At 40.6% G+C, this 27,156-nt stretch overlaps 1 protein-coding gene across 1 annotated transcript in view; it reads left to right on the top strand.

The window, feature by feature from the left end:
- MET (MET proto-oncogene, receptor tyrosine kinase) overlaps positions 1-27,156 on the top strand; it is a 143,048-nt gene that overhangs the window by 78,420 nt on the left and 37,472 nt on the right. The window contains exons 6-10 of the mRNA XM_056573853.1: positions 6,898-7,055; positions 8,273-8,375; positions 8,470-8,606; positions 12,282-12,443; positions 14,606-14,705. Coding sequence (XP_056429828.1) covers positions 6,898-7,055; positions 8,273-8,375; positions 8,470-8,606; positions 12,282-12,443; positions 14,606-14,705 — 660 coding nt within the window. The remainder of the gene's footprint in view (positions 1-6,897; positions 7,056-8,272; positions 8,376-8,469; positions 8,607-12,281; positions 12,444-14,605; positions 14,706-27,156) is intronic.

The raw sequence follows: 27,156 nt of genomic DNA, 5'->3' as shown, positions 1-27,156 counted from the left end.
CCTCCAGATGTTTCAAAACTACAACTCCCAGCATGCCCGGACAGCCATCGGCTGTCCGGGCATGCTGGGAGTTGTAGTTTTGAAACATCTGGAGGTCCGCAGGTTGAAGACCACTGCGCCCTTCGTCATCATCCAGACCCCCCCCCCCCTCCCCCTTTAGTTTTGTACTCCCCCCGGCAGGTAGGAAGGGTAAGCTGGTCCGGGCCATCTGTGCTGCAGGGACTGTCCGGTGGGGAGGGATAGTCGTTCCGGGCTGTCCATCTTCACCGGGGGGGCCCTCTTCTTCGCGCTTCGGCCCCGTAATAGTGACGTTGCCTTGAGGACGACGCACAGGGACATTGCGCATGTACATCCCTGTGCGTCATCGTCAAGGCAACGTCACTATTCCGGGGCCGAAGTGCGGAGAAGAGGGCCCCCCCCCGGTGAAGATGGACAGCCCGGAACGACTATCCCTCCCCACCGGACAGTCCCTGCAGCACAGATGGCCCGGACCAGCTCACCCTTCCTACCCGCCGAGGGGAGGTGAGTACAAAACTAAAGGGGGTGGGGGGAGGGGGGGGTCTGGATGATGAGGAAGGCCGCAGTGGTCTTCAACCTGCGGACCTCCAGATGTTTCAAAACTACAACTCCAAGCATGCCGATGGCTGTCCGGGCATGCTGGGAGTTGTAGTTTTGAAACATCTGGAGGTCCGCAGGTTAAAGACCACTGTTAAGACATTGACAGGCGGTGATGATGAAGGGGGGGTGTGGGATGATGACAGAGGGATGATGACAGGCAGGGATATTGAAGGGGGGGTGTGGGATGATGACAGAGGGATGATGACAGGCGGGGATGTTGAAGGGGGGGTGTGGGATGATGACAGAGGGATGATGACAGGCGGGGATGTTGAAGGGGGGTGTGGGATGATGACAGGGGGATGATGACAGGCGGTGATGATGAAGGGGGGGATGATGACAGGGGGATGATGAAGGGGGGGATGATGACAGACGGAAATGATGAAGGGGGGATGATGACGGTGATGATGATGAGGGTGTTAATGACGGGGGTCTGGATATTGACAGGGGGGATGATGTATTTCAAACCCTAGGCTTATAGTCGAGTCAATAACTTTTCCTGTATTTTTGGGGTGAAATTAGGGGCCTCGGCTTATATTCGGGTCGGCTTATACTCGAGTATATACGGTAACTGTATGAATAGTATTGAGCAGGTGATAAGCAGTGCCTGGTTTCCTCCAGACATGATGCTTAGTTTCTAGATAGTCATAGTCTATTAGCATCGAATATTCTCATAAAGTATACACAAATTAAGCTGCTTTTTAAATAATCAAATATTTGTGTGATATATTTCAAAGCATTTTTACATTGGAAATAGATGGAGTTTATTGAGCTAGATTTTCCACAACTTATCACCATGTTTTAGTCCTTCAGCTTATTTACAGTTTTCTATCATTTTTATTCATTTTAATGTCTTCAATTAGATCCATTTTTAAATATGGTGAGAATGAATAATGCAACTAGACAAATCATCTGAAATGCCAAGTCATTAGCCGGACTGCTTCTATAAACACATCTGTCACACAGAGACGATGGAAAGATTTTACTTCTCTTATTTGTTTCTAAGATTAAGTCCTTTCATGAATGAAAGTGCTGGGAAACTTGGAGATTTATTAAAACCTGTGCAGAGGAAAAGTTGACCAGTTGCCCATAGCAACCAGTCACATTGCGTCTTTCTTTTTTCAGAGGCCTTTTTAAAAATAAAAGAAGCTTTCTGATTGTTTGCTATGGGCAACTGGTCAACTTTACCTTTGCACAGGTTTTGATAAATATTGCATAACTTACATTGTGAGTCACTTACACTTCACTATATTATTATGTCATCTATAATGATTTTTAGAACGGTTTGTTCATGACTGCAGCTAAGCACCATTGAAGTGAGTGAAACTGGGATGCAGACGTGTTTTTCTGAATCTTAACAACTCATCTAATTGGTAGTGAATATTGCAGGGTCCATAATAAAAACATCCTGTAGACTGCCCAAAAGCAAGCACAAGCTCTGCCCCCAAGAGTGTACATATTAGCGAGACCAATTATGGCATTGCTATTGGGCCCTAGTGAGAGGGAGAATACTCATGGTTGGTCTCACCCTCTTTGCTCTCCAGGGTTACTATATTGTTAACAAGTAGAGATTATGGCCGGATTGACTCTCGAATAATATGGATGCTTTTTATAGCCACAAGCCCCTGTCTGGCTGGGGGTCTGATGAGACCTGCTGTCAGGCCAGAACTGAAAATATGTCTATATCTTGCTTGTGTAAACCCAGCCTAAGAGTTAGGGAAAGGGTATGGGGGGCAAAGACCGGCACCATGATAGGGTCTATTTTCTTTTCTGTGGGGTCACCTCTATGTTTGCTACTGCTCTACCTCTATGCTCTACCTCTATGTTTGCTACTACTGTCATATATGTTTAATTTTTGACACATTTCTTTCTAAAGCAGGCCATACATATAAAGATATATTTGCATCATATCTGAGGAAGAGGCCAGAACAGCCCAAAAATGTGTTGTATGTTTTAAATAGATTTTTCATCAACTTTACTGGATTGTGGAAGCGCCCATTATTCCCATGCGTTGGTGTTTAGGAGGTTGCTATTATGCGTTTAAATATGCCCCTACACTATGACAAGTATGCTTAGATTGGAGCCACTTCAGTGGCTCACAGGTTAGGAAAGTTACAGTGGGACTCCAATAAGTTACTGTGGGCATAAAGTTGTTAGTAAACTTCTGACTGCTGCACAAGAGCCCCGCTTTTCCCTATAGTTTATAACTGGACTTGTCTTGTGACCTAGATTTTATTTTGTAGTCCCTGCCATATTGTAAACTGAACCCTCTTTCAAATGCCAGACTATGTAGACAGCCCATGCTATTCTTCTATATCCACATCAAGAGAAATTAATTTGTAGGTAATTTTAGATGCTGGATAAATATGGAACCACAGTTAACCCTTTAACTCCAGTTTCTTATTTACAATACACTGATAAATATGCCATACTTACATGCCTTCTTTTGACTTTTCCAAGGTGAGAAATTTACCGGCATATGTTATGTTATTGGAAAGTGAGAAATCTGATAATAGTGTGCCCAACAATAGACTACAGGCCGCCCTTTAGAGTGTGTTCGGATTTTCGCAGTGGACTAAAGCTACAAATTGACATGAAATCTGAAACTCTTCAAACAATATGGATATATCAGTGAAGTGCTAGTTATGCAGTCTTTGGCTGTGTTCACACACATCATTTTGGGTCATGGCTGAAAAATAGGCCAAAAATCTGAAGCATTATCATTTAAGTACTCTTTAGTTATATTGGCACTGTCATTTGAAAAAACTTTGCATAAATCAGTAGAACAAGCAAATATAAAAAAGTTTGTAATATATCTTATTAGATAAAAATGCGTCTTTCTCCTGTTATCCAACTCCCCCCCCCCATTTGTTGTTGTTAAAATCAACTCTGAAAATCAGCTCATCTTTGCCTTGTGTTTGTAAGACAAGCAATACAAGTCTATGAAGGGGGGAGGAGCTCCGCCCACCAGCTCTGGGAGAACTGCAAACTAGAAATGATGCCTGTAGAACAGAAATCTGCTGAAAAATACCATATCCAATACAGGAGAGGTCATCTCCTCATGAATACATCAAACTTATAACTATGAGTCCTCTGTATTCAGAGATGACTAAAACTATAGGAACCTTGGCTGAAACCAAATCTAACAGATCGGCTATTAAATTAATTCTGTCAAAGTGCTCTGGTTTCCAGGAAAATTCCAGGATGACAGTAACCTACGACTGTATACATAATTTCTAGGCAATTGGAACACTATATAGTAAGTAATTTGGCCAGACTTAAAGGTGTACTCTGGTGGAAAACTATTTAATTTTTTTCAAATAAAGTGGTACCAAAAAGAAGAGGGAGTGTATTTAAAACTTAACTTTTAATTAGAGATGAGCGAACTCACAGTAAATTCGATTCGTCACGAACTTCTCGGCTCGGCAGTTGATGACTTCTCCTGCATAAATTAGTTCAGCTTTCAGGTGCTCCGGTGGGCTGGAAAAGGTGGATACATGTGCCCTGTAGATGTAATATCATGTCCTTACATTGGGCAGCAGCATATTAGGCTGACAGATCCGCTTTAAATACAAAGCTACATACAGATGTCCACAAGGTGTTGTCAGTGGGGGATATGTGTGAGATCAGATGGCGGGTACACAGTTCTAATAAATATGACAGGTAAAATGGCAAAAAGAGAGAAACCTCTGACCTTTTTTATAAATAGAGAAAGTAATGTTATAAACCACTATTGAGTTCATAAAAAGCAAAGTAAAATATGTATAACTAGAGTCAACCAGGTATGTAAATGGGACCTGGCAAATGGGAAAGAGGACATCTGCTGTCTTGATGCAGCCAACCAAATACATCTAACATATTCAATACCTATATTATATAACCGGAGAATGTAAAGGGACTGTTGTGATCGATGTAACATCAACTCCTTTAGAAAATACTTCATATATTATATATTTATATAAATATTTAGATTTTATGGGGGAGATTTATCAAAACATGTGCAAAGGAAAAGTTGACCAGTTGCCCATAGCAACCAATCAGATCGCTTCTTGAAAGAAGCGATCTGATTGGTTGCTATGGGCAACTGGGCAACTTTTCCTTTGCACAGGTTTTGCTAAATCTCCCCATATATTTATAAAAAAAATAAAAATAAAAGGGTTGGCTTTAAGCAGGGAATAGCTGGATCCTACATGCCCAGAATTTGTAGGCTTAGTGCTGTGGTAGCCCTGGATAGGCATATCCAAAGGTGTAATTATAGGGGGTGCAGAGGTAGCAGATCCACCAAGGACATGGTGCCTAAGGGGGCCCCAAGGCACATCTGCCCCTTAAGAAACCAGTATTATAAATGGCACATGGGGCTTTGTTGCAGATGCTGCATCAGGGCCCAGAAGCTATGTCTAAGTTACGCCTCTGGGCATATCTATAGTGTATTTCATCAAATACTCTGTAACACAGCCTAATTTTTAGTTAATTGTAGAACTGCAATATAAAATATTGACATTTTACATATACCTTAGCACTTAATTTTACATAAAATATTGCCATTTTACATATATATTAGCACTTACAGTGAGCTGCTGTAATGTTTGCATGGCTTTACTTTCTAGTACTCATATGGAAGTATGTTTCAGCCCATTCTCATCCCCAACAATACAGAATTCTGTCTGTTAAGCGCCTACACACAAGAAAGAAAAATTAACTCTTTCAAAATGTTGCAGTGCAAGTTTGTAGTTTTCAGTAAGTAACCAGCAGAACACGGAGCTCTAGGATATAATGCAGGTCATAAGTTAGGATTAGTACAAGATACAGGTACAAGGGTTAATATTTTACTTATAATGGGTGGTTTAAGTTGTTTCTAATAATTTTGGAACAACTTGTCTTGACATTATACATTTCAGTAATTTTTTTATACTTTGTTTAGAAGTCACTTGTAACAGAACAATATAAATGCCATGTAAATACCCTATAATGCCTTTTATTGGCACAGCTTTTGTAAAATCATCTACACATGTTTGTATTTTTCCCACCATTGTTGTAATTTTAACACAATTTACAATATAGAAAAAGCCCTTCCTCTAATAATTGTCACAGCACAGCTTGGCGTATTTCACTATTTCTATTACTGAAAGAATAGGAGGTAAACAAAGTCCAGAGGAAGAATGACCATGCAGAGTGTGTGCACAGAAATCAGAATATGTTTTTTTTCCTATATATATACTTGATTAAGAAGAACACATTTAGGACTTCCTTCCATGCTATTCATTGTTCCCTTATGTCCTTTCAGGTTGCAGACATCAATAGTAACGTATCATAAATGCAAATACATGTAATATGTTTGCTGCACTGAAATATGATTTTTTTTCTATAAAATCTATATATGCACTTCTCAGTATTTTGGTCAGTATTTTACATTAGTGATTGTAAAGCAAAGCAAGTGGGTAATTGTTACATTCCTAATTCTTGCTTATAAATACTGCAAAAGCAGAATACAGACTAATATACTGGCATGTAAAACTGACCTTAGGCCTTTAATACATACCCATATTGGTAAACACCTGTAATACATATCTAAGATCATCTGTACTACATCAGTATATCATTAGTATTACTTCTTTCTGTATGGTTACACTCTTAAAGGGTACCTCTCATCAAATAAACTTTTGATATATTTTAGATTAATGAATGTTGAATAACTTTCCAATAGCATGTTAATGAAAAATATGCTTCTTTCTATTGTATTTTTCCCAATCAGTCCTGTCAGCAAGCATTTCTGACTCATGCTGGAGTCCTAAACACTCAGAGCTGCCAGCCTGCTTTGTTCACAGCCAAACAGGCTGTGAACAAAGCAGGCTGGCAGCTCTGAGTGTTCTCCTTTGTGAATAAAGCAGACTGGCAGCTCGTAGTGTTTAGGACTCCAGCATGAGTCTGAAATGCTTGCTGCCAGGACTGGTAGGGAGACCCCTAGTGGTCATTTCTTCAAAGTGGAAAATTAAATAGAAAGAAGCATATTTTTTAATAACATGCAATCGTAAAGTTATTCTGCATACCCTAATACCAATGGGTCTACAATACCAAAATGTCTACAATACATATGAAATCCTGATACTATACAGATCCAATACGAATAAATCTACAGATGCATCAGTATTTTATTCCCACTCCATATATTACAATGTGTTCATAGTACATATCTCAATAATACATATGAGGATAGTCCTATGCACCTATGTTCTTACCCTCACATATTTTTATGGCTTATATATGGTCATGTTCATTTTCTAGATCTTTCCAGTAGCTGCTCCAATAGATGGTGGCACCCCCTTAACTATATGTGGATGGGACCTGGTTTTCAAAAAGGATAATTTTGGGTTTAAGCAAGCTTCAGTCCTTATTGGAAAGAGTGTTTGCAAAATAGATGGAAAAAACAGCAAACAAAACAAGTAAGACTTTTTTGTATGATTTAAAAAAATCACATATAACATATGTTCCAAATTGATGTTGTAGAATAATATACATGTATATTATGTACAGTAATATATTATAGTACAAAATATATTTGTTAGTATATTTGTAGTGTGCATATTTCAATTGCTTTTGTTATATACAAGATTAAAGTGGTCATCCCCTTATCATTGTGAATTTACATCCTTTTACTAAAGTCTTTAAATAGAATGTGTCATGAGATAATGACCTATTGTTTAAATCAATTTATTAATAATTATATTACTTATTATAATTATTATTCATTTCTTAAGAATTTATTGTGATGTTTTTTCTAATTTCCCATTTTACGGTCTATATTCAGAAATAATCCAGAAAACTTGTAATTCTGACCATTAACCCTAATACTAAACTGAGACTTCCTGTTATGTCTGTGATAAGGAGGAGATTGCTGGAAAGTGAGTTGTACAGTATTACAGTAAAAGTTGACACCAGTAGATAGAGAAGACAATAGGAGCTCAGCCTCCCTCCCCTCTAGAGTTACTTTTGTACAAGTCACAGAGGTCACAGAGCATGCTTACAAACTTGTCCCATACAAAGAATTGGGTCTGAAAATGTTCATTGAGTCTATGTCCATGGAACTTACTGTAATGCATATAACTAAATAATAGCACAAAATAATAAGAAATAATAATCAGCAAATAGAAACCTATTAGAAAGGAAATTATTCTGTACCCGGCTCTAACCAGTAATAAAAACAATTTGAGGCAACACATCTACTTTAAGTTGACTTTTGCCGGTTATATGCTTCACCCTTCTGTGCTATTCACACAATTATATATATACAGTGATATATGTAGGAATTCCACAATAGCCATTTACTGGACAGGCAAGGTTTTATCTGTTCTCATGCGACTGATAAAATGTATGTATGTGTCATTGGAAAGAGCAATCTATTAGATGAAATATTCCTTGTCTCACAGTATTCAGTACCAAACTATGGTAACCCATACACAATATAAAGAATTTGAATAAGCTAAGAAAATACAGGGAGCGACCAGATAATAAACATATTATCATAATAACAGTGTAGACGGTGGGATTTTTATGCACTTTTTCTCCTTTATGGTTTCTGGTCTCGCTCTACCACGGTATATTTTCTGATGCTACCGATAAACTCTGTGTATTGAACCCAGTATTGTATTGTATTTTTCAGGCTGGTCTGCAAATTAGGCCAAGAAGTTACTGCCGGATTTAATATAAGCAGCAGTGTGTCAAATGGAAGGAAGGCTGCCAATTTTAACACTTTCTCTTTTGTGGTAAGCATGACTTATATTGAATTTGAAGGCTTACGTGGCATTTATTTTTTAGGTGATGTCACATATATTTTCTTTTATTATTTGTTTTTATTAGAATCCTTTGATAGAAAGCATTACACCAAGCTATGGACCACAGTCAGGAGGAACGCTACTTACCTTGAAAGGACATTACTTGAACAGCGGAACAGACAGAAAGGTGTATATTGGTGATGACATCTGTACCATCAGGAGGTAAATATTATTAAAATTAGCCACGCTCAGCTTTTTTTGGCAGTTTTTAATCTGTTTTTGGGCCAAAGTCAGAAGTGGATCAAGCAGAAAGGAGAAGCATAAGTCATTCAGCTGAATCTATCTCTCCGTGCTCCCCTATATACATGTACTCTAGGCTGGGTGAACCTATTTATTTCAATGGAGAGATAGGAATAAGCCACTGTTAGACCACTTTGGCAGTGGCATTCTCCTGCATCCCCAGAGGATCGTTCGAGTTGAAATCCAACATGTCCAATCCTTTCCCAGTTAGAATAGCAAACAGAAGACCAAGAAAGGAAGCTTCAATCGCGCTGCCGAACCATCGACCACGTGTAACTTTAAGGTAGCGTGAAATATTTTTATTACATGCAGAATTTACCGGCTTTTATTATCTGTTTACCAGCTTCTGAAAACGATGCTCAGGAATAGACTCAATATTTTGCACAGAGATACCATCACTATTTCCAACATGAACTAAGGAGTTATGCCTGGATAAACTATGTAACATAAAATAAATATATTATGTCGATGCTTGTTCATCCTTGCACACAATGTTTGAATAGCATGTCCAACATATGGAATATTGCACTAACATGTAAATAGATCACGTACGAGGAAGAACAGTTGTTGGCTTCTTTTAAATGAAAGGTCTCACCTGTGGAAAAAGATGTAATTGTAGAGGAACTATTAAGTGATATCCACCGACAACACAGACAAAACAGACAACCTATAAGGGCAGTTTTATAGAGACCTTCCATGCTTTGGTTACCAGCGATTTTCGCTTAATGGGAGACTTAGTGGTGCCTGGGCATTGGGATAATTTGACTTGTGAAGAAAGTGGATTTGAATTGAGAAAACCTGAAAGATCAGAGCATGTGTAAAAAAAAAAAGCAAAATGTAGGGAAACATTAGTAAATACCGTGGGAATTTTTTTTTTTTTTTTTGAGAATTTAAACCCAAAAAGAAAACTACACTCCACTCTTAGTAAATCATGGACATTGTCTCCTGAAGGTTTGAATGAGATGTTAGAGAAAACAGAGTAAGTCTTTTTATATGTATATTTAAGATATATTATGACATATACATATGATATTCATTTGAACTAATGCACTTTAGAATTTAGCGGGATGTCAATTCCGGTAGGAGGTATGTTCTTAGGGTCATTGTCTGTATATTTAGAGGTTCCTTTATTTGTTTGTATCATGCCTGATGAAAAAGCTGGAACAGCCTTGAAACGTGTTGCATGTAATAAAATTATTTCACGCTACCTTGAAGTTACCCGTTGTCGATGGTTCGGCATTGCGATTATAGCTTCCTTTCTCGGTCTTCTGTTTGCTACCCAATACACCCACTAGCATGGGAAGCCGCTGCAGCCGATGGTTTTTTGATTTTGCCTTCTGAGAGTGTTGTGCTTTTTGTTTGCACAACCCCCAAGGTGAGTTAGTTTCCTGATCAATAGCCTAATATATTTTGGCAATTTGTTTTGAGGTTCTGCACGAGGGAGCTCCCCTGTCTACTTTTGTATTTCCCAGTTAGAAGGCCCTATACACATTAGATTATCGGACATTAGCATGACAAACTGATATCTATCATGAATGACCAGCTTAAAGGGGTACTCCGGTACCACAGTTTTATGGTTATCTAGCGTGCTTGTAGTGAGTTTAGCACTTTTGTAATTCACATGTAATACATCTGTCCACAGCATATCTGTTTTTTACTGACCTCTTTTTTATGAAGGAAGTTCAGTAGTTTTTCTGGTTGCTTTTGACTGTCGTCCACACCTGCGGCCATGTTTGTTCACTGTTGTGGACAAGACGTCAGAGCTGCAGGCGTTGCTGTTTTTTTTCTTCTACAATGGTTTCGCCCCTTTTCCACACCCCTATAATGAATATTCATTGAATTGTTGAGGTAGGATGGATGTCTCCTCCCGCTGTCAGCCTGCCCTGCGCCCGGCTTGAATACCCTGTATCAGCGCTGTGACTCACATGTAACCCCTTCCCCGCCATGGGGACCATGCGTCCTAGGGGGGAATCGGCTATCATGATTCCACCCTCAAGCACACGATCCCCATGGCGGGGGAATTAGTAACATGTCAGCCGCAGCACTATCATGATTCCCCCCATGGCAATCCCCACATCAGGGAATGAATTGCCAGCCGCAGCACTGTCCCCACGTCAGGAAACTAGTCATATGTGACCCGCGGGCGCTGCTCAGCTTCCTGATAATATCCCCACCCCTCCCAAGCAATGTCTCTGTAAGGGTTAACTGTGAGCCATAGGAGCGCCGTACATTCTTCCCACATCGGGGAATGAATGAATTGTGAGTGCGGGCACAGGGCTTCTGATCTGTAATAATGAATGTGACATATTCCTGTGCCCGGGGCTGCAAAAATAAACAAAATAAACTTTGACTTACCTTCCTACGTTCCCCCGTTGCTACAGGTAACGGCTTTGCTGTCCTCTGCTGCGATCCTCATGCTGTCACAGAGCCGTCAGCGAATCACCGGCCACAGCGATGTCCCGCCTCGGCCGGTGATAGGCTTAGCGCACTGCCATGTAAGGAGCCGGCGGGGTGGGGGGTGGCAGGAAGCAGAGCAGCGCCCGCGTGTTACATTGTGGGGACAGCACGCTGTGGCAGGAAATGCATTCATTCCCTAATGTGGGGACTGTGGGGTGAGAAGCTGACAGTGAGGGTGGGAGGACTATAATAATAAGCAGGGCGGGGAAAGGGAGTGTTAAAGGGGAGAGAGAAAAAAAATGCCCACAAACAGGGCTGGGAGGCAACGCAAAACAAGCTGGACAGGGCACTGAAAGAGGAGACAGGCTACAAGGCATGCTGGGAACTGTAGTTTCTGAAGCAAAGGCAAAACGGAAATAGATGCTACACTACATGGACACACTTGTGCAAAGAAAGGAAAAGAAAGACAAACAAAGAGCAAGCACGAGACCAGAAATAAGAAGAAAACTCACCTGCAAGGGTAAATAGAAACTGAAAAAACACATTGGCCACCGGAGTACCCCTTTAAGAACTCTTGCCTGCACTAGCTTTACATCACATTAAATCCTATGTAGGCAAGATGGGCTGTGTTCACACTGTATTAATGCAGTGTGTCCCAGCTTCACGTTGGATCCACCATTATAAGAAATGATAGCTCTGCACTGCTGAATTCTATATATGTTCTCTTATGTGGAAAAGAGTACTTTGGATTCCATAGGCACCATAGCCAGTTGTCTATGTCACGCATGCACTCCTGTAGTTATGTTACTGGCTGTAATGTTATATGTAATGCATTTTATAACCTTAATAACATTTCCCCTACTGATAGCTAGAATGAATGGGGAATTTGAATGATGTTTCTCCCTGCTGTCTCCGCACTGCTGTGTATTGGCATTATAGAAAGTTTACTGAGCCTGTATACAGCATCAGCTGAAACAAGCGCTTCTTCCCTTTCATTCTGGTGATTGGTGGAGGTCCTCAACGAATGAAAACTTTTGGCATGTGTCTATGACCTATCAGTTTTCTGAAATGACAGTTATACTTTTAACTGCATTTCTCCATCATCTATTTTTTAGCATTCACTTTTGATCGTTTTATTTTCACCTTTCCTATTTGTTATTACTAAGGTTATTGTAATGTATTTTCTCACATATCTTCCAGTGTATCCAATACCGCCATTGAGTGCTATACCCCAAGAAAAAAAAGTAACTCCTATCATGTTATGCTGAAAATTGACAATGCTCGTCGTGAGACAAAGACGGTATTTACATATAGAGATGATCCGACCATTTCTAAGATATACCCGACCAAGTCTTTTCTCAGGTAATGTTTTCTGAGAGCTGGAAACATGTCAGACTTTCTGTGTTCATAATTCTGCAACATATATTGCTTATCTTATGTTAAGATATAAAAAAAAATTCTTGTTCTGCGGCTGTTTAAAAAAAAGACATACCATATATACTCGAGTATAAGCCGAGTTTTTCAGCGCGATTTTTCGTGCTGAAAACGCCCCCCTCGGCTTATACTCGAGTGAACTCTCCACCTGCCTGCCTTCTCAGTGGTCTTCAACCTGCGGACCTCTAGATGTTGCAAAACTACAACTCCCAGCATGCCCGGACAGCCATCGGCTGTCCGGGCATGCTGGGAGTTGTAGTTTTGAAACATCTGGAGGTCCGCAGGTTGAAGACCACTGCGGCCTTCGTCATCATCTAGACCCCCCCTTTAGTTTTCTACTCACCTCCCCTGGGTGGAAGGAAGAGTGAGCTGGTCTGGGCCATCTATGCTGCAGGGACCGTCCAGTGGGGAGGGTTATTCGTTCCGGGCTGTCCATTTTCACCGGGAGGACCTCTTCTCCGCTCCGGGCCGGCCCCAGCCTAGTGATGTTGCCTTGACGATGATGCACAGGGACGTCCGTGTGCAGCAGACCCTGCGCATGAACGTCCCTGTGCATCGTCATCAAGGCAATGTCTCTAGTCTGGGGCCGGCCCGGAGTGGAGAAGAGGGCCTTCTGGTGAAAATGGACAGCCCAGAATGACTAACGACTAACCCTCCCCACGGCCAGTTAATGACGGGGGTCTGGATGATGACAGGGAGGATGATAACATGGGGGGATGATGTATTTCCCACCCAAGGCTTATAGTCGAGTCAATAACTTTTCCTGGGTTTTTGGGGGGGAAATTAGGGGCCTCGGCTTATATTTTGGTCGGCTTATACTCGAGTATATACGGTACATCAAAGAGCTGTAGAAAACCTATTTGCAATGGAATAGTACAACCTAGAAGGTGGCACAGACTAAGAGTAGACAGTGGTAAGATGCGGCAGATATTGAAACAGTCTGATACACTGTTAAAAATCTGGCGCAATTCTAGATTACCTAGTCTAAGTTAAAACTAGACAATTTTTAAATATCCTGCTCTACTATTTTTGTGGGGAAGTAAAGTAAAATGGATACATATCGTAAATGTTTACCCATTCACTTCTTGCATCCTACCAGAGCTGTGAACAGTGAACATTTCTAGGATATACTGTCTACAGTTCACCATTTTATCATCCATAGTTTGGAATAATTGTATTGACAGGAGATCTTTCTTATATAATTCACTGTGCAGTAGATTAACCTGAGTGGATATATTGCAGCTGTCATTACATCTAGACATAATCAATATCTCTAGATATGAAGGGTGGGCGGCAGGTTTGCAGATTGGCAGGAATTTCGAGGGAGGTAATAGGTACACCATTCCAGACGTTTGAGACTTTTGGTATTAGCAGATTCCTTCCTTATTAGTTCTGTGGTATTTTGATAGAAATGAGATGAGTCTGTTGTGTAGCTATGTGCCTAGGATGTCTGGAAACAATGAAGATTAAGGCATATCACTGTGCATGATAAGGATGCCTGTCATACTTCAGTGAAGCTTTTGTTTTAGATAGAAGTAATAAATTAGATGTTGAATGCAACACATATTTTGGTAGCCACATACCCCTCTCTGGAATGGTATTGAAACTATTTGCATGGAAATGTTAACTGCTGGTTTTCTCATCATAGTATTGCTGTTGACTCTATCTATGTATTCTTGATTTATGCATTGTTAAAGGGGAACTCCGGTACTAGACATTTTACCCCCTATCCACAGGATAGGGGATAAGATGTTTGATCAGCCGAGACCCGACCTCTGGGACCCCCGCAATCTCCTGACCACCACCCTGCCGGCTGTGCTAAGCTTCAGTGTGGCCGTGGTCAACACGCCTCCTCCATTCATGTCTATAGGAGAGACGGAGATACAGTGTTTGTGTATCTCTGGACCTCAAATATAGATATATGGAGGCTATGGTTGACAGTAATCTGACATGGAGCGGAGATTGCTCTGTGCGTGCAGATTACTGGGGTGACGGGCAGGAGATCTTGGGGTCCAGCCACTGTATAGGGTATAAGATGTCTAGTACCAGTGTTCTTGTATTTTTGACATGACATTTAAATTCATCCACAGTGGAGGAAGCACAATAATCGCACATGGAATGAACCTGAATGTAGCAGCTTCTTCCCAAATGGTGATCCAGCTATCCAACCTGCACATACAGTACAATATGGTAAGCATTGTTTGTTCATTCAATATCTGTAGATGCATATCAAGCATATATTTGGAATCTCTTTTTGTATTACTGTAAATCCAAAATTCTTAGTAGAACATATAGGTGCTTAGCTTGTAGACAGTACATCAATATCTTGTTAATGTGTTGTGGTACACTTGGAGATTGCTGTATAAAGTAATATGCTGTAGATTTAGACATACAGTACATTGTTTGGTGTGAACAAGAACTGACAAGCTCAGGTTATTATTTTACATCTTATGTATCTTTGTTATAAACAGGTTTGAATAGTAAAATAAAAGTGTTTATTCCAGAAGCCCAATCATTTGTGATTTCTGATGTGGCTAAGCTTACTTATGATAATCAAATGCTAAAGGGGCACTCTGGAGAAAATTCACATCAATGGGTGCCAGACAATAATACAGATTAGAAATTACTTCTATTTAAAAAATCTCAAATCTTCCAGTATTTATCAGCTGCTGTGCCTCCGTTCCTCTCCCATAGAGCTGTATGGAGAGGGGGCTTGCCTGTGGAGCTCAGTGAGCTTGACGATATGCGCATTAGCCCGCGCACAGCGCAGCAATGCCTGGGCCCCGTTCGGGAGATCACGGGGGCCCCAGCTGTCATACCCCCCGCGATCAGACACTTATCCCCTATCCTGTGGATAGGGGAAAAGGGTTTTTCGCTGCAGTTGTCCTTTAATAAGTATAGTAATATTTAGGTTTTTTTTTTTCCTTTGGGCAGCCTCTACATGTTTTTTTATTTTGTAATTTTTTTGCCAGACAACCCCCTTTAAATCACATGAAGAATTTTCAGTCGTAGTTCCTACATTCAAGGAAAACATTATCCCTTTCTTTAGCGACAGGAAAAGCACACTTGCTTACCAGAAATATGATAGAAACGTAATTGGCCTAAAAATAATGTGATATGGAAAAAAGAAAGCAGCCTGATGCAAGACTAAACAGAACATGGAAAAAGCTCAGAGTCAGCCAAGGATTTGCACCTCATCCCAGTAAGATAGTGCAAGGCTTTTTGTGTTCTTATAGCAACTTATAGAGTTTCTGTTGAACATTGTCTCACTGTCCTACCCTTTTGGGCTATCTTTTTTCCATGATAAAATAACTTAATATGAAGTTTTTTTATTTGCATGGCACAACTTTATTGCAATGAAAAACAGTTATTTTTACAGAAATTATATGACTCCAGTGACTATTAGGGATAAGCGAATCGAATCTGACGAATCCGAATTCCTTACGAATTTCAGGAAAAAATCGATTTGCAACAAATGCGATTATCGCTGCGATTCAATCGCGTGAATCGCTTCATTAAACTCCATTTAGTGCAGTCCAGGCTCCAGGGCATCTAAAATGGCAGATCCACATGTGAGGACATGTGGCAAGGAATCCTAAGAAGGCGGGAACAAGGGTCGGCGGGATGACCCTGAATCACATGCAGCATTCAGTCTATCAGGAGCCAGTTACCCCTGTGAAGTCACAGCCATATATAATCGGCAGCCATCTTGCGGAGATGCAGAGAGCAGTATGTGTTGCACAGGAAAGCATTTTTAAAGCAAAGATTCACCTCCCAGACACATCAGCGTTCTATTGCAGAGAGGGACAGAGAGCAGATTGTTGCACAGAAAAGCTTTTTTATAACAGCGATTCACCTCAAGCCCGAATTCAGCCTAGAAGCACTGATAGGGAAGGGAGTGAGATTGAGAGAGAAAATGCAATTTTGGGTGTAGTACACAGCGACCGTGTTCTGCAGCACTGGTGTGTACAATAACTGAAAAGCTAATAGTAGCCATCCAGTTAGGGTGAACAGAGCCTAAAAGTATATTGTCCTTTATTAAGTGTAACCTGTGCATACATCTAAGTGGTGTAACATTTTGTTCTTGTTAAAGTCTTAAGGGCCTAGATACTGTGAAAGGGGCTAGCCAAAGGTACACACCTGCTGGTGTTGTAGACAAATACTGTTTTAAGCATAATGGAGCTCATTGTCCTTCCCTCATAAATGCATACCACATAAGTACATCTACATCTACAGCTGAGCCAGCTAGGTGGTAGCATGGTTGGCAGTCAGCATGGTGGCAGAAGTGGAAAGTCTGGAGCCAGATGTGCCCAAGGTAAACCACCTGCAGCCTACCTTCCCGGGAGGTAGTGGAACAGGGGTTCCTGGAGTCGGCGGCACTAGCAGTCAATCAGTGTGGACTGCTGGTGGAAAATCACCTACTCAGCGGTGTGTCAGTTTTCATCAAGCATCCGGAGGATGTTAACCTGGCCACATGCAAGATATGTCGGCATAAGGTGAAGCGTGGCCAGGGTCCCTATGTTAGCACCACGGCCCTGTGTCAACATATGCAGCATCACCATAAAGCAGCCTGGGAGAACCGTGTCTCCCATGTGGTGGTCCAGCCTGCTGCATCACCCAGTGGCACATCACTCCCTGTTTCAGCCAGCCAAAGCTCCACCACCTCAGCCAAAGGGAGCTGTGTGTTATACCCATCTTCTGTCGCACCTGCTCCTCCTACTTCGAAGCAGTCAGTCAGCAATCCATCAGCGAAGCCATGTCCAAGAGACAACAGTATGCACCCACTCATCCAACGACACAATAGCTGAATGTGCTCCTGTCCAAGTTGCTGGTGCAGCAGTCCCTCCCTTTTCAAGTGGGGGACTTTGCACCTTTCAGAGAACTGATGGCTTGTGTCGAGCCGAGGTGGAGCGTCCCAAGCCGTCATTTCTTTACGAAGAAGTCAGTACCAGCCCTGCACAATTTTGTGGAACAGAAGGTGGGCCAGTTCTTGAGCCTGACAGTGTGTACCAAAGTGCACGGCAGCGCCGACATGTGGAGCTGTATCTATGGTCAGGGACAATACATGTCCTTTACGGCCCACTGGGTGCATGTGGTTCCTGCACATCCACAACAGCAACTTTGGACAGGTCACGTCGTTTCCGCCTCCATGCTCTCAGGCCATTGGTCCTGTGACAGTATGTAACTCCGCCTCCTCATCTTCCACTGTGTCCTCAGCCTCCACTGCACGGACAAGTCTCAGTGCCCCTCCAGCATACCATGTGTGCAGGGCACGGCAGTGTCATGTGGTCTTCACATGGTTTGCCTTGGAGAACGGAGTCACACAGGGGAGGAACTGCTACAAGTCATTCATCAAGAAATCGAATCATGGCTTACTCCACAAAAACTGGAAATGGGAACCATGGCATCTAAAGTGAAAGTAAAACTATCCCGGCAGCTCAGTGGAGCTTATCAGGACTATTGCGACAGAATCGTGATGTCCTGATTAGCTTGCTGGACGACTGGAGGGTCCTCACCTGCCTCCTGGTCGTCCGATTTGGCAATCTACTGCTCCATGCCTACCAACAGGTTGGAGCAGCAAAGCGCTGACAACACTGATCAATGATATGCTATGGCATAGCAGTGATCAGTGTATGCAACCTTAAGATTGCATGGTATAGCTCCCTATGGGGGCTAAAGACAAAAGTAAATAGTGGTAAAAAAAAAAAAAAAAGAGAATGCGTGTGAATAAGCCCCCTCCCCCCCCTATAAAAGTATTAATTACCCTGCTTTTCCTATTTTTTTAATAGAATAATGTAATAAAAAAAAATCATATGTGATATCGCCGCATGCGTAATTGTCCAAACTATTAAAATATAAGCTTAGCTAAGCTGTACGGTCAATGGTATACACGTAAAGAAAATACCAAAATCCCAAATTGTGAATTTTTGGTCACTTCATGTAGCATAAAAATATTAATTAAAAGGGATCAAAAAGTCCCATTAAAAAAAATGGTACCGCAAAAAATTTCAGACCATGGCACAAAAAATTAGCCATCACATAGCCCCGTACGCGGAAAAATAAAAAAAGTTATAGGGGTCAGAACATGCCAATTTTAAACATACTCATTAGGGTTCATGTAGTTATTTTTTTTTTTAAGTAGTGAAATAAATAAAACCTGCATAAAGTGGGTATCCCTGTAACTGTATGGACCCACAGAATAAAGATAATGTCTCATTTTTAGCGAAAAGTGCACTTTTTTTTTCAAACGGACGGAAGCCCTAAAAAGTTGCAAAATGGCGTTTTTTCTTTTTCTTATTTCACCCCACAAATAATTTTTTTTGCCGCAGATTATCTTACAAAATATGTAAGGTCATTACAAAGTACAATTGATGACGCAAAACTCAAGCCCTTATATGGGTCTGTCAGTGCAAAATTTTATGCATTGTGATTTTTAGAAGGTGAGGAGGAAAAAGCGAAAGTGCAAAAACGAAGATTGTTTTGAGTCCTTAAGGTGAAAATATGCTGAGTCCTTAAGGGGTTAATGTATAAATCAATGACAACTAGCAGTTATTGTTTTCCTTGTCAAAGGGCTGTGTCCCTGAATAGTATGTCAGCTTTGATTGGACTGTGTCACAATCTAGGGACACACACCCCAATAACGCCTAGTTTTTTATTTATTTATATGGCGCCTACAGATTCCGCAGCGCTAGTTGTCAAAGAATTCATACATTTCTTGGAGGAATAACAGAGGAACAGCACAACACAGAGTTCTAACAAAAGATGCTCCAAAATGATTTAATGGGGAATACAATTATATACAAAAACTGGCATGTCCATCGAGCTGACAGATCCTCTTTAAAATATAAATAAAAATGAAATTCCAGATGGTTGGTAACCCTATTTATGAAGTTCCTGTTAACTGAAGACTAGAGCAGTAAAACAATTTATTCTACAGTATAATTAGATGTTACATTGTTGATGGTCAGTCTGTAACACTATGGGAGCCTAAACATACATCCCTATTCCACATACAGAGGCCTTCTCTGAATAAGACAGCTCAGTACTACAACGAGAATTCTATCTTAGTCCCTTGTACTATCTTAGTCCCTTGTACTACTATTCTCTTTCTTCCTGTCCTACTAGAGGAAACAGTCTCACACAAATGAATAGCATTATTTATTACCTATGGAAGACAAAATGAACAGCACTTGGCCTGGTTGCACCTTTTGTGTAGCTTGGCAATGTTACAATTCCAGAGATTCATGGGAACGTAATTCTCCAGACCTTTTTGAGGTCTTTGGGAATTGACAAACAGATAATATTCAGTTTTCTCCTATAACAAATGCACACAGTAGAGGGGGAATTCAGTTTTTCCCATTAAAAGACACTTAATTGAATCATAACCAAAGGTGCTGCTTTGTGGGCTGAGTTCTAATTGAGTAGCCAGTAGATTAAATTACAGCATTTCCTCATTGTTCTGCAATCCAATATTTCTTGAAAACTAAAACCACCGTATTCTTCAATTGCTAAAACCAATTTGGAGCTTAAAATGTCATGTCAAATCACATAACAGCAAGGTCATCGCAAATGAGATTTTCCTGCCCCGACCAATCAGTCATATTGCATCACTTCTAAAGAGCGTTATTAGATTGTATCATTCCATAAGAGCTTCTTCTCCACTGACCTGCCGGGTAAAATGGGTGGTCTACACTCATGATCCACTTCTATAGAACAGCCTCAAAGAGCCTTACATATACCACCATTATTAATTTAAAGGGCATCACTACTCTTCAAGCTGATAACTAGGAGCAATGAATTCACCAATAATACAATAAAAAAGAAGGATGACAGAATATTTGAGGCAGTCACAGTTCAAGGAACATGTGACCCTTTTCTTGGTGTCAGCAAAGGGCTTGAAGCCCACTAACTAGAAGAAAATGATCTTTCTTTGAACAATAGTCTGATTTGGAAGTTCTTTAGAAATATTGATCTTACGGTTTCTGCATACATTAAGACCACAATTATTTCAGAAAATTCAGCGATGACAAATAACCCTTTATACTAACACTATTTGCAAAATATACATATATATTTATAATCTTACTCTCTCTAACCTCTGTGCTGGGAAAAAACAAACGTGCCTTAGAACTATCCAATGACATTGTCTTTTGTCATCATTACAGTAATGCTAAGTACAGATAGGATCATACAGTGTTTATTTAGGCATATTTCATTTATAATAAAATGTGTCCCCATTAATGTGCCCTATGTAAGTCTATAAGAAAGTGGTTGCCTGTGCACACAATTTGTATAAAAAAAATATGGCCACATTTTTTACATATTGTGTAAACAGACAACCACTTTCTTATAGACTTATATAGGGCACATTAACCCCTTCCTGACCCATGACATACATGAAAGTCATGACCAGGAACCTACGACCTATGACGTACATGTACATCATGTAGATACTGGCCGCTACTCGCAGCATCTTGCAGTGCCTGGTAAGATGGTGGCTATCACTGATTGCCAGCCATCTTGCCTCAGGACCTAGGGGGTTTCTTCCCTTCCCCCCCTCACAGCGATCACTCCTATCAGCTAATCAAATCTGACTAGCTGATGGCAGCGTTTCGCACAGAAAAATCCTGAGCAGTGCAGTGTGTGTGTCCCGATCGCGGGGATCGGGACACACACACTGCTCTGCCAGGAGACCCCAGTATCCATTTACCTGTCCCCCTTCCCCCAGTGTCTCTTACCCGTCCCGAGCTGCCAACGCTGTGCCCGCTGGCATGCTTTAGTTTCTCTTTCACTTTTATTTTATTTTTTTGTAAAAGAGCTGTTTTGTTGTACAACAGCTCCCACTAGTGTCCTAAACCTGTTACTGCATGTTTTGTGCACTAGACACTCGGGGCAGCTGTTGTACAGAAGTAAAAAAAAAAAAAAAAATTAAATAAATAAATAGATAAATAAATATATATATATATATATATATATATATATATATACAGTGGTCCTTCAACATACAATGGTAATCCGTTCCAAACGGACCATCGTTTGTTGAAACCATCGTATGTTGAGGGATCCGTGCAATGTAAAGTATAGGACAGTGGTCTATAACCTGCGGACCTCCAGATGTTGCAAAACTACAACACCCAGCATGCTGGGTTTTGTAGTTTTGCAACATCTGGAGGTCCGCAGGTTGTAGACCACTGTTAGAGAAAGTTGTACTCACCTGTCCCCGCCGCTCCGGACTGTCACCGCTCGTCACCGCTGCCCGGGATGTCGCCGTCCATTGCTGTCGCCGCGTCCCCGAGGTGTCCCTGACGCTCAGGCAAGGCCTCTGCTTCCCCAGCAACCGCGCTCTCCGTCGCCGTGATGATGTCGATGGAGAGCGCCAACGATGCAGAGGATCCCGAAGAGGACGCTCCGGAGCCCCGAGGACAGGTGAGTGACCATCACCGGAGCTCACGGGGCTCCGTAAATGGCTATCCGGCGGCAGCTGAAGCAGTCAGCGCTGCCGGATAGCCATTTATGTGATGGCCCCGACATAAAAAAGCATTGTATGTTGATGTTGCCTTCAACATGCGATGGCATCGTAGGTCGAGGGGTCACTGTATACATATCTATACACACGTGTATATATACATGTATATATACATATATATATGTGTGTATATATATATATATATATATATATATATATATACACACATATATATTAAAAATTTTATTGTTCCCCCCAAAAAATGTGATTTTGAACTTTTGTAGAAAATTAAAAAAAAATGCTCATAATAATATAAGCCTTCTAATGTCGTAAAAAAGTTAAAGAATGTTTAACAAATGATGCCAGCATAAAGTAGACATGTTTTGGATGTGAATTAATAACTACATTTATTTGGCATTACTATTTCTCTTAGAAGTAGAGAGTTTCAAAGATAGAGAAATGAAAATTTTTCCAATTTTTCACAATATTTTAGAGTTTTTCACAAAAATCGCTTCATGTATCCAAAAAATTTTACCGCTAATATAAAGTACAATATGTCTCGAAAAAGCATTCTCTGAATCACTTTGCCAGGTAAAAGCTGTTCAAAGTTATTACCACTTAAAATTAAAGAGACACATGTCAGATTTGAAAAAATTGACTCAGTCATGAAGGCTAAAGGGGTTAAAGGGGTACTCCCCTGGAAAACTTTTATTTTTTAATAAACAGATTTGCAAATTACTTCTATTTTAAAATCTTAACCCTTCCAGTATTTATCAGCTGCTCTATTTCCCGAAGGAAGTTCTTTTCTTTTTGAATTTCCTTTCTGTCTGACCACAGTGCTCTCTGCTGACACCTCTGTCCATTTTAGGAACTGCCCAGAGTAGGAGCACATCCCCATAGGAAACCTATCCTGTTCTGGACAGTTCCTAAAATTGGTCAGACAGAAAGGAAATTCAAAAAGAAAAGAACTTCCTCTGGAAAATACAGCAGCTGATAAGTACTGGAAGGGTTAAGATTTTTTAATAGAAGTAATTTACAAATCTGTTTAACTTTCTGGCACCAGTTGGATTAACAAAAATGTTTTCTTGGGAAGTACCCCTTTAATATTAAAAAAAGGCGGATGCAATTTTGCAGACACACTTTTTTACAAATGTACAAATGAAAGTTGCCTGTGTTATCATAGCCCAAAGTTAATTCTGTGTTTTCCTATCTATTGTTTAGAAATAATTATATTAATGGACCTTAAAGGGGTTGTCCAGAGGAAATGTCTTAGAAAAATATGGGATAAGTACGGTATCTGTTTGCTAGGGTTAGACTATTTGACTGCTGGAATCTTCTGCAACCTCCAGATTGGGGCCAGATTGCTGTACTCAGGTAACTTTGATCTTCCCATACAAATAAATGGAGCGCCCACAGTCTACAGCACATGCTCACTCTGAAAACAGAGGCCCATTCTGGAGTTCACAGGGGGTGGGCGACCTCAGAAATTGGGGATAAAAAATTTTTTTTTGCTGGACAAACCATTTAATTTTGCACATCTGGAGATGCATCTCTAAATGCATTTATTAGGGTAAATAGGTAATATAACTGAAACATTTGCAATAAAATGCCCAATATAAATAATCACTGATGTAATTGTCTGTGTTTCATTTCTTCCCAGTTAATTTAGATAGATATTATTAGCAAACAAAAAAAAAAATCTAAACATTACTATGAGATCCAAAAGATGATGCTGACACATGTGGAAACAGTCCAAAATTATAATTTATTGAAGCATACAAAAAATAATACAAGCACAGCAACTCAGAGTGGGGGACTAATGTGTTTCAAACTTAATGGTCTTTATCATAGTCTTGATTAAGTGTCTATGATTAAGGATGCCAAGTTCAAAACGCGTTAGTGACCCACTTTGGGTTGCGGGCTTTTTTGTTTGTTTTGTTGTTTTTGTACAATAAACAATAATTTTGGACTTTTTTCACATGAGCCGACATCATCTTTTGGATTCTGGATCTGGCTTGCTCAAGCTGGTTGTGCTCCGAGGAGGGGATTACCAATGGTTGAGCAGGTGTGGTGAGCTTGAATTTCTTTTGGAATTTATTGCGTGTATTACTGTGAGATATTTATGAACAGTGACTCATGTTTGACTTCTACACATATCATTTCTACAAGACAATATATTTGGTTAATATTGCTTATTAGTACATACACTTTATTGGTGTATTTAATTGTCTTTATTTGATGCCAGACGTGTTCTTTAGTTGTTTAAACCTAAACATACACATGAGATAACTATTGGCCTAATGTTCATTCAACTGACAGCTATTTATCTTGATTCCCCACACACAATCTTTCCCAACCTCCATATTCCCCCACACACATGTCCACTTGGCTCAGTCAAGTGTACATGTGTTCTAAATGGGGAAAGAGGAGAAATTCACTTCTAGAAAACTTTCTTCCAATAAAAAAAAAGGATCTAGCAGTTGAAATATAATGCTCCTGTCCCTTACTCCTATACACATTAGATGGTCATCCAGTGATTAGACACTTGTCTGTTGTGTATGCCCAGTTCAAGCTGACAGCTTAACAAGGAAAGTACCATTTAAGTCAGTAAGGCTAGGTTTCCACGCAGGTTTTTTCCTGGGGTTTTTGAGCGAAAGCCAGAAGTGCATTCAAAACAAATGAAAAATATTAAGGAATGACTTATACTTCTTCCTAATGGATCCACTTCTGACTTTGGCTGAAAAAACTGCAGTTGCAGTCCCCCCCCCCCCCCCCCCAAAAAAAAAAAAAAGCCAGAAAAAATCTGTGCGGAAACCTAGCCTATATAATGGGATTTGATTTTCCTTAGTACAAACATAATTCCCAGCCTAGATGATCCAACATAAAGAGCCAGCCTAAAGGGCATTGGCTTTTTTGGAAAACAGCAGCAAAGCCGTTTAAACACTGTTAAAGTATACCCATCAGATCAAACAAAAAATATTTTTTTTAATATATCACTCAGTACCTAATCCTGATCATGTACATGAAATTTTTATGTGTCTAGCACCTTTATTTTTTTTTTATTACACTTTTAATATAGCTCACTAGTCGGGAATTCCTCTCAAAGGGAGGGGGCGTGGCCTCACAACAGGTCTCCGCCCCCTCCCTGAATATGCTGTCCGTTTAAATCTCCCCTAGCACTAGCAAAACTACAACTCCCAGCTTGTCCTCACTGACGGTAGCGGGACACAAGCTGACAGTGGGAGGATTTTTTCTCCAGCCCTGCACTCACAGCTGTCAATCAAGGAAGTGTGTCCATGACGTAGGTGATGATGCATGGACACAGCAGGACTAGTATGTTTCCAAGCAGGCAGGGGGGCAGTTGTTTGACTGCCTTTTTCAGTATGAAATACTGAAAAATAAAATATGAAAGCAATTGCAAAACCTATTGGTTTTGCATGCTTTACAACATATGAAAAGTTTTTGTATCTGACAGTGCCCATTTAAGTACTGAACTCAAAGTCCTACAAAGAAAATACCTTGGAGGATGACAAGGGACAAAGCCATACGTATATCTAGAAAACTCCATCTATTAATTAGCTTTATACATTTTTTATAATGTCTTTGGCTACAAACATAAATAAAATTCCTCATAGAGCTGTTTGCCTTTTAAATAATTTCACATGTAATGAATATTAGAAGAGGGGCTTGTAATTCACTATAGCCACTAGCAGAATATGAATTAGGAAGCAGCAGGAATATCGGTCAGCCAGCCACTATTTTAAATATTTGAATTGTGTAAAATAGTTGATAGTGGTGATTGATTAAGTTCCATTCTGTCTAACGTCATCATATTTCATGAGGCGGATATCATTTGTCTTAGAAGCAGGAAATTCATTTGAGTTATTATTATTTAACAGTTATCAATAAATATGATGAAGTTACAATATGGTTTTAGTAAACCTTGTGGTGACCCACGGGTGTATGGCGGGACCACGGGTGTAGTGGTGTGAGTGGTGGGATCAGATTGTATTAACCCCTTGTATAACAATCAGATTGTTGTTAAACCCTAGTGTCCGTGACGCCAGTCTGGTTTTAGGGTTCTGGAACACCACACGCCTGGTTCCTCCGCTGTCCCAGTTGCTAGTAGTGAAATGAAAGTCCACAACCAGTTATGGTCAAACGGAGGCTTTACTGAGTATAAGACAGATGGAATTATCTTCACAGCTAAGGCCAGATTCCCAGAGAGGTGACCAGGACCCAGAAGGACCTCGCAGCTTGCTGGACCAATATACTTGTAATTACTTTGACTCGAGATTGGACTTGACTTGACTATATGCAGGACTTGACTAGTTTCGGTTACAACAGACATAAACTTGAGATTTACTGGAATGACTGTAGCTTTTGGGGTCTTCCAGATGCTGATCACTTACACTGAGATCTCTGGTGTTTGCTGTGCTCAGTAAGGTAACATAAGCTAAGAGCTAAGAGAAGAGAGTGAGAGTTATAATGGCCGCCCCTTTATATAGTACGGGACTGGACTAAAGCCCATTGGTCAAGCTGCAGGTCATAGGTTAAGCTGGTGCTCTCTGGGAGAACATGTGACAACAAATCATGTGACTGCATAACATAACATGTGACAGACTTACACAGGTCCTTGAGACCTCCCACAGGTCCTTTGTACTACCTGTACATTAGGATACTGTCTAGGTATTAAAGTGATATACACAACATTCTTGAAACAACAGGGGGAGACCATGCAGGGGAGCACCCAGGTTACTGAGGGTCTCAACCTGACAGGGCCTAAGGGTAGTACAGGACCATGTCCTGTACTGGGACATTACAACCTGGTTTAGCAATGACATTTATTTTCTTTCAAAGTTCAGTTTAACATATATACTGTAAAAAGCAATCTTTCGAAAGTGTAACACTTAACCAAACAGGTATAAACACCTGCAGTCAGCTGCTACCACTGCAGGATGCTAATGGCAACTATCACAAAGCACAATCTATTTAGGATACATTAAAGTGCATGGACTACCATGTAAAATAAGAGTCCCTCTTTGCCTCCTCCACGATGTCCATGTGTTCTAATAGGACGTATGTATGAACAGAGACTGTCTGCAAGAATTCCTGCCTACAAGAAAGAAAGTTGCAGACTTGCAGTCTTAAAGGGGTACTCCGCCCCTAGACATT

The sequence above is a fragment of the Hyla sarda genome, chromosome 4 (genome assembly GCF_029499605.1).
Source record: "Hyla sarda isolate aHylSar1 chromosome 4, aHylSar1.hap1, whole genome shotgun sequence".
Lineage (NCBI taxonomy): Eukaryota > Metazoa > Chordata > Amphibia > Anura > Hylidae > Hyla > Hyla sarda.
Note: the sequence above shows the minus strand (reverse complement) of the source record. Positions and strands in the feature narration are given on the sequence as shown.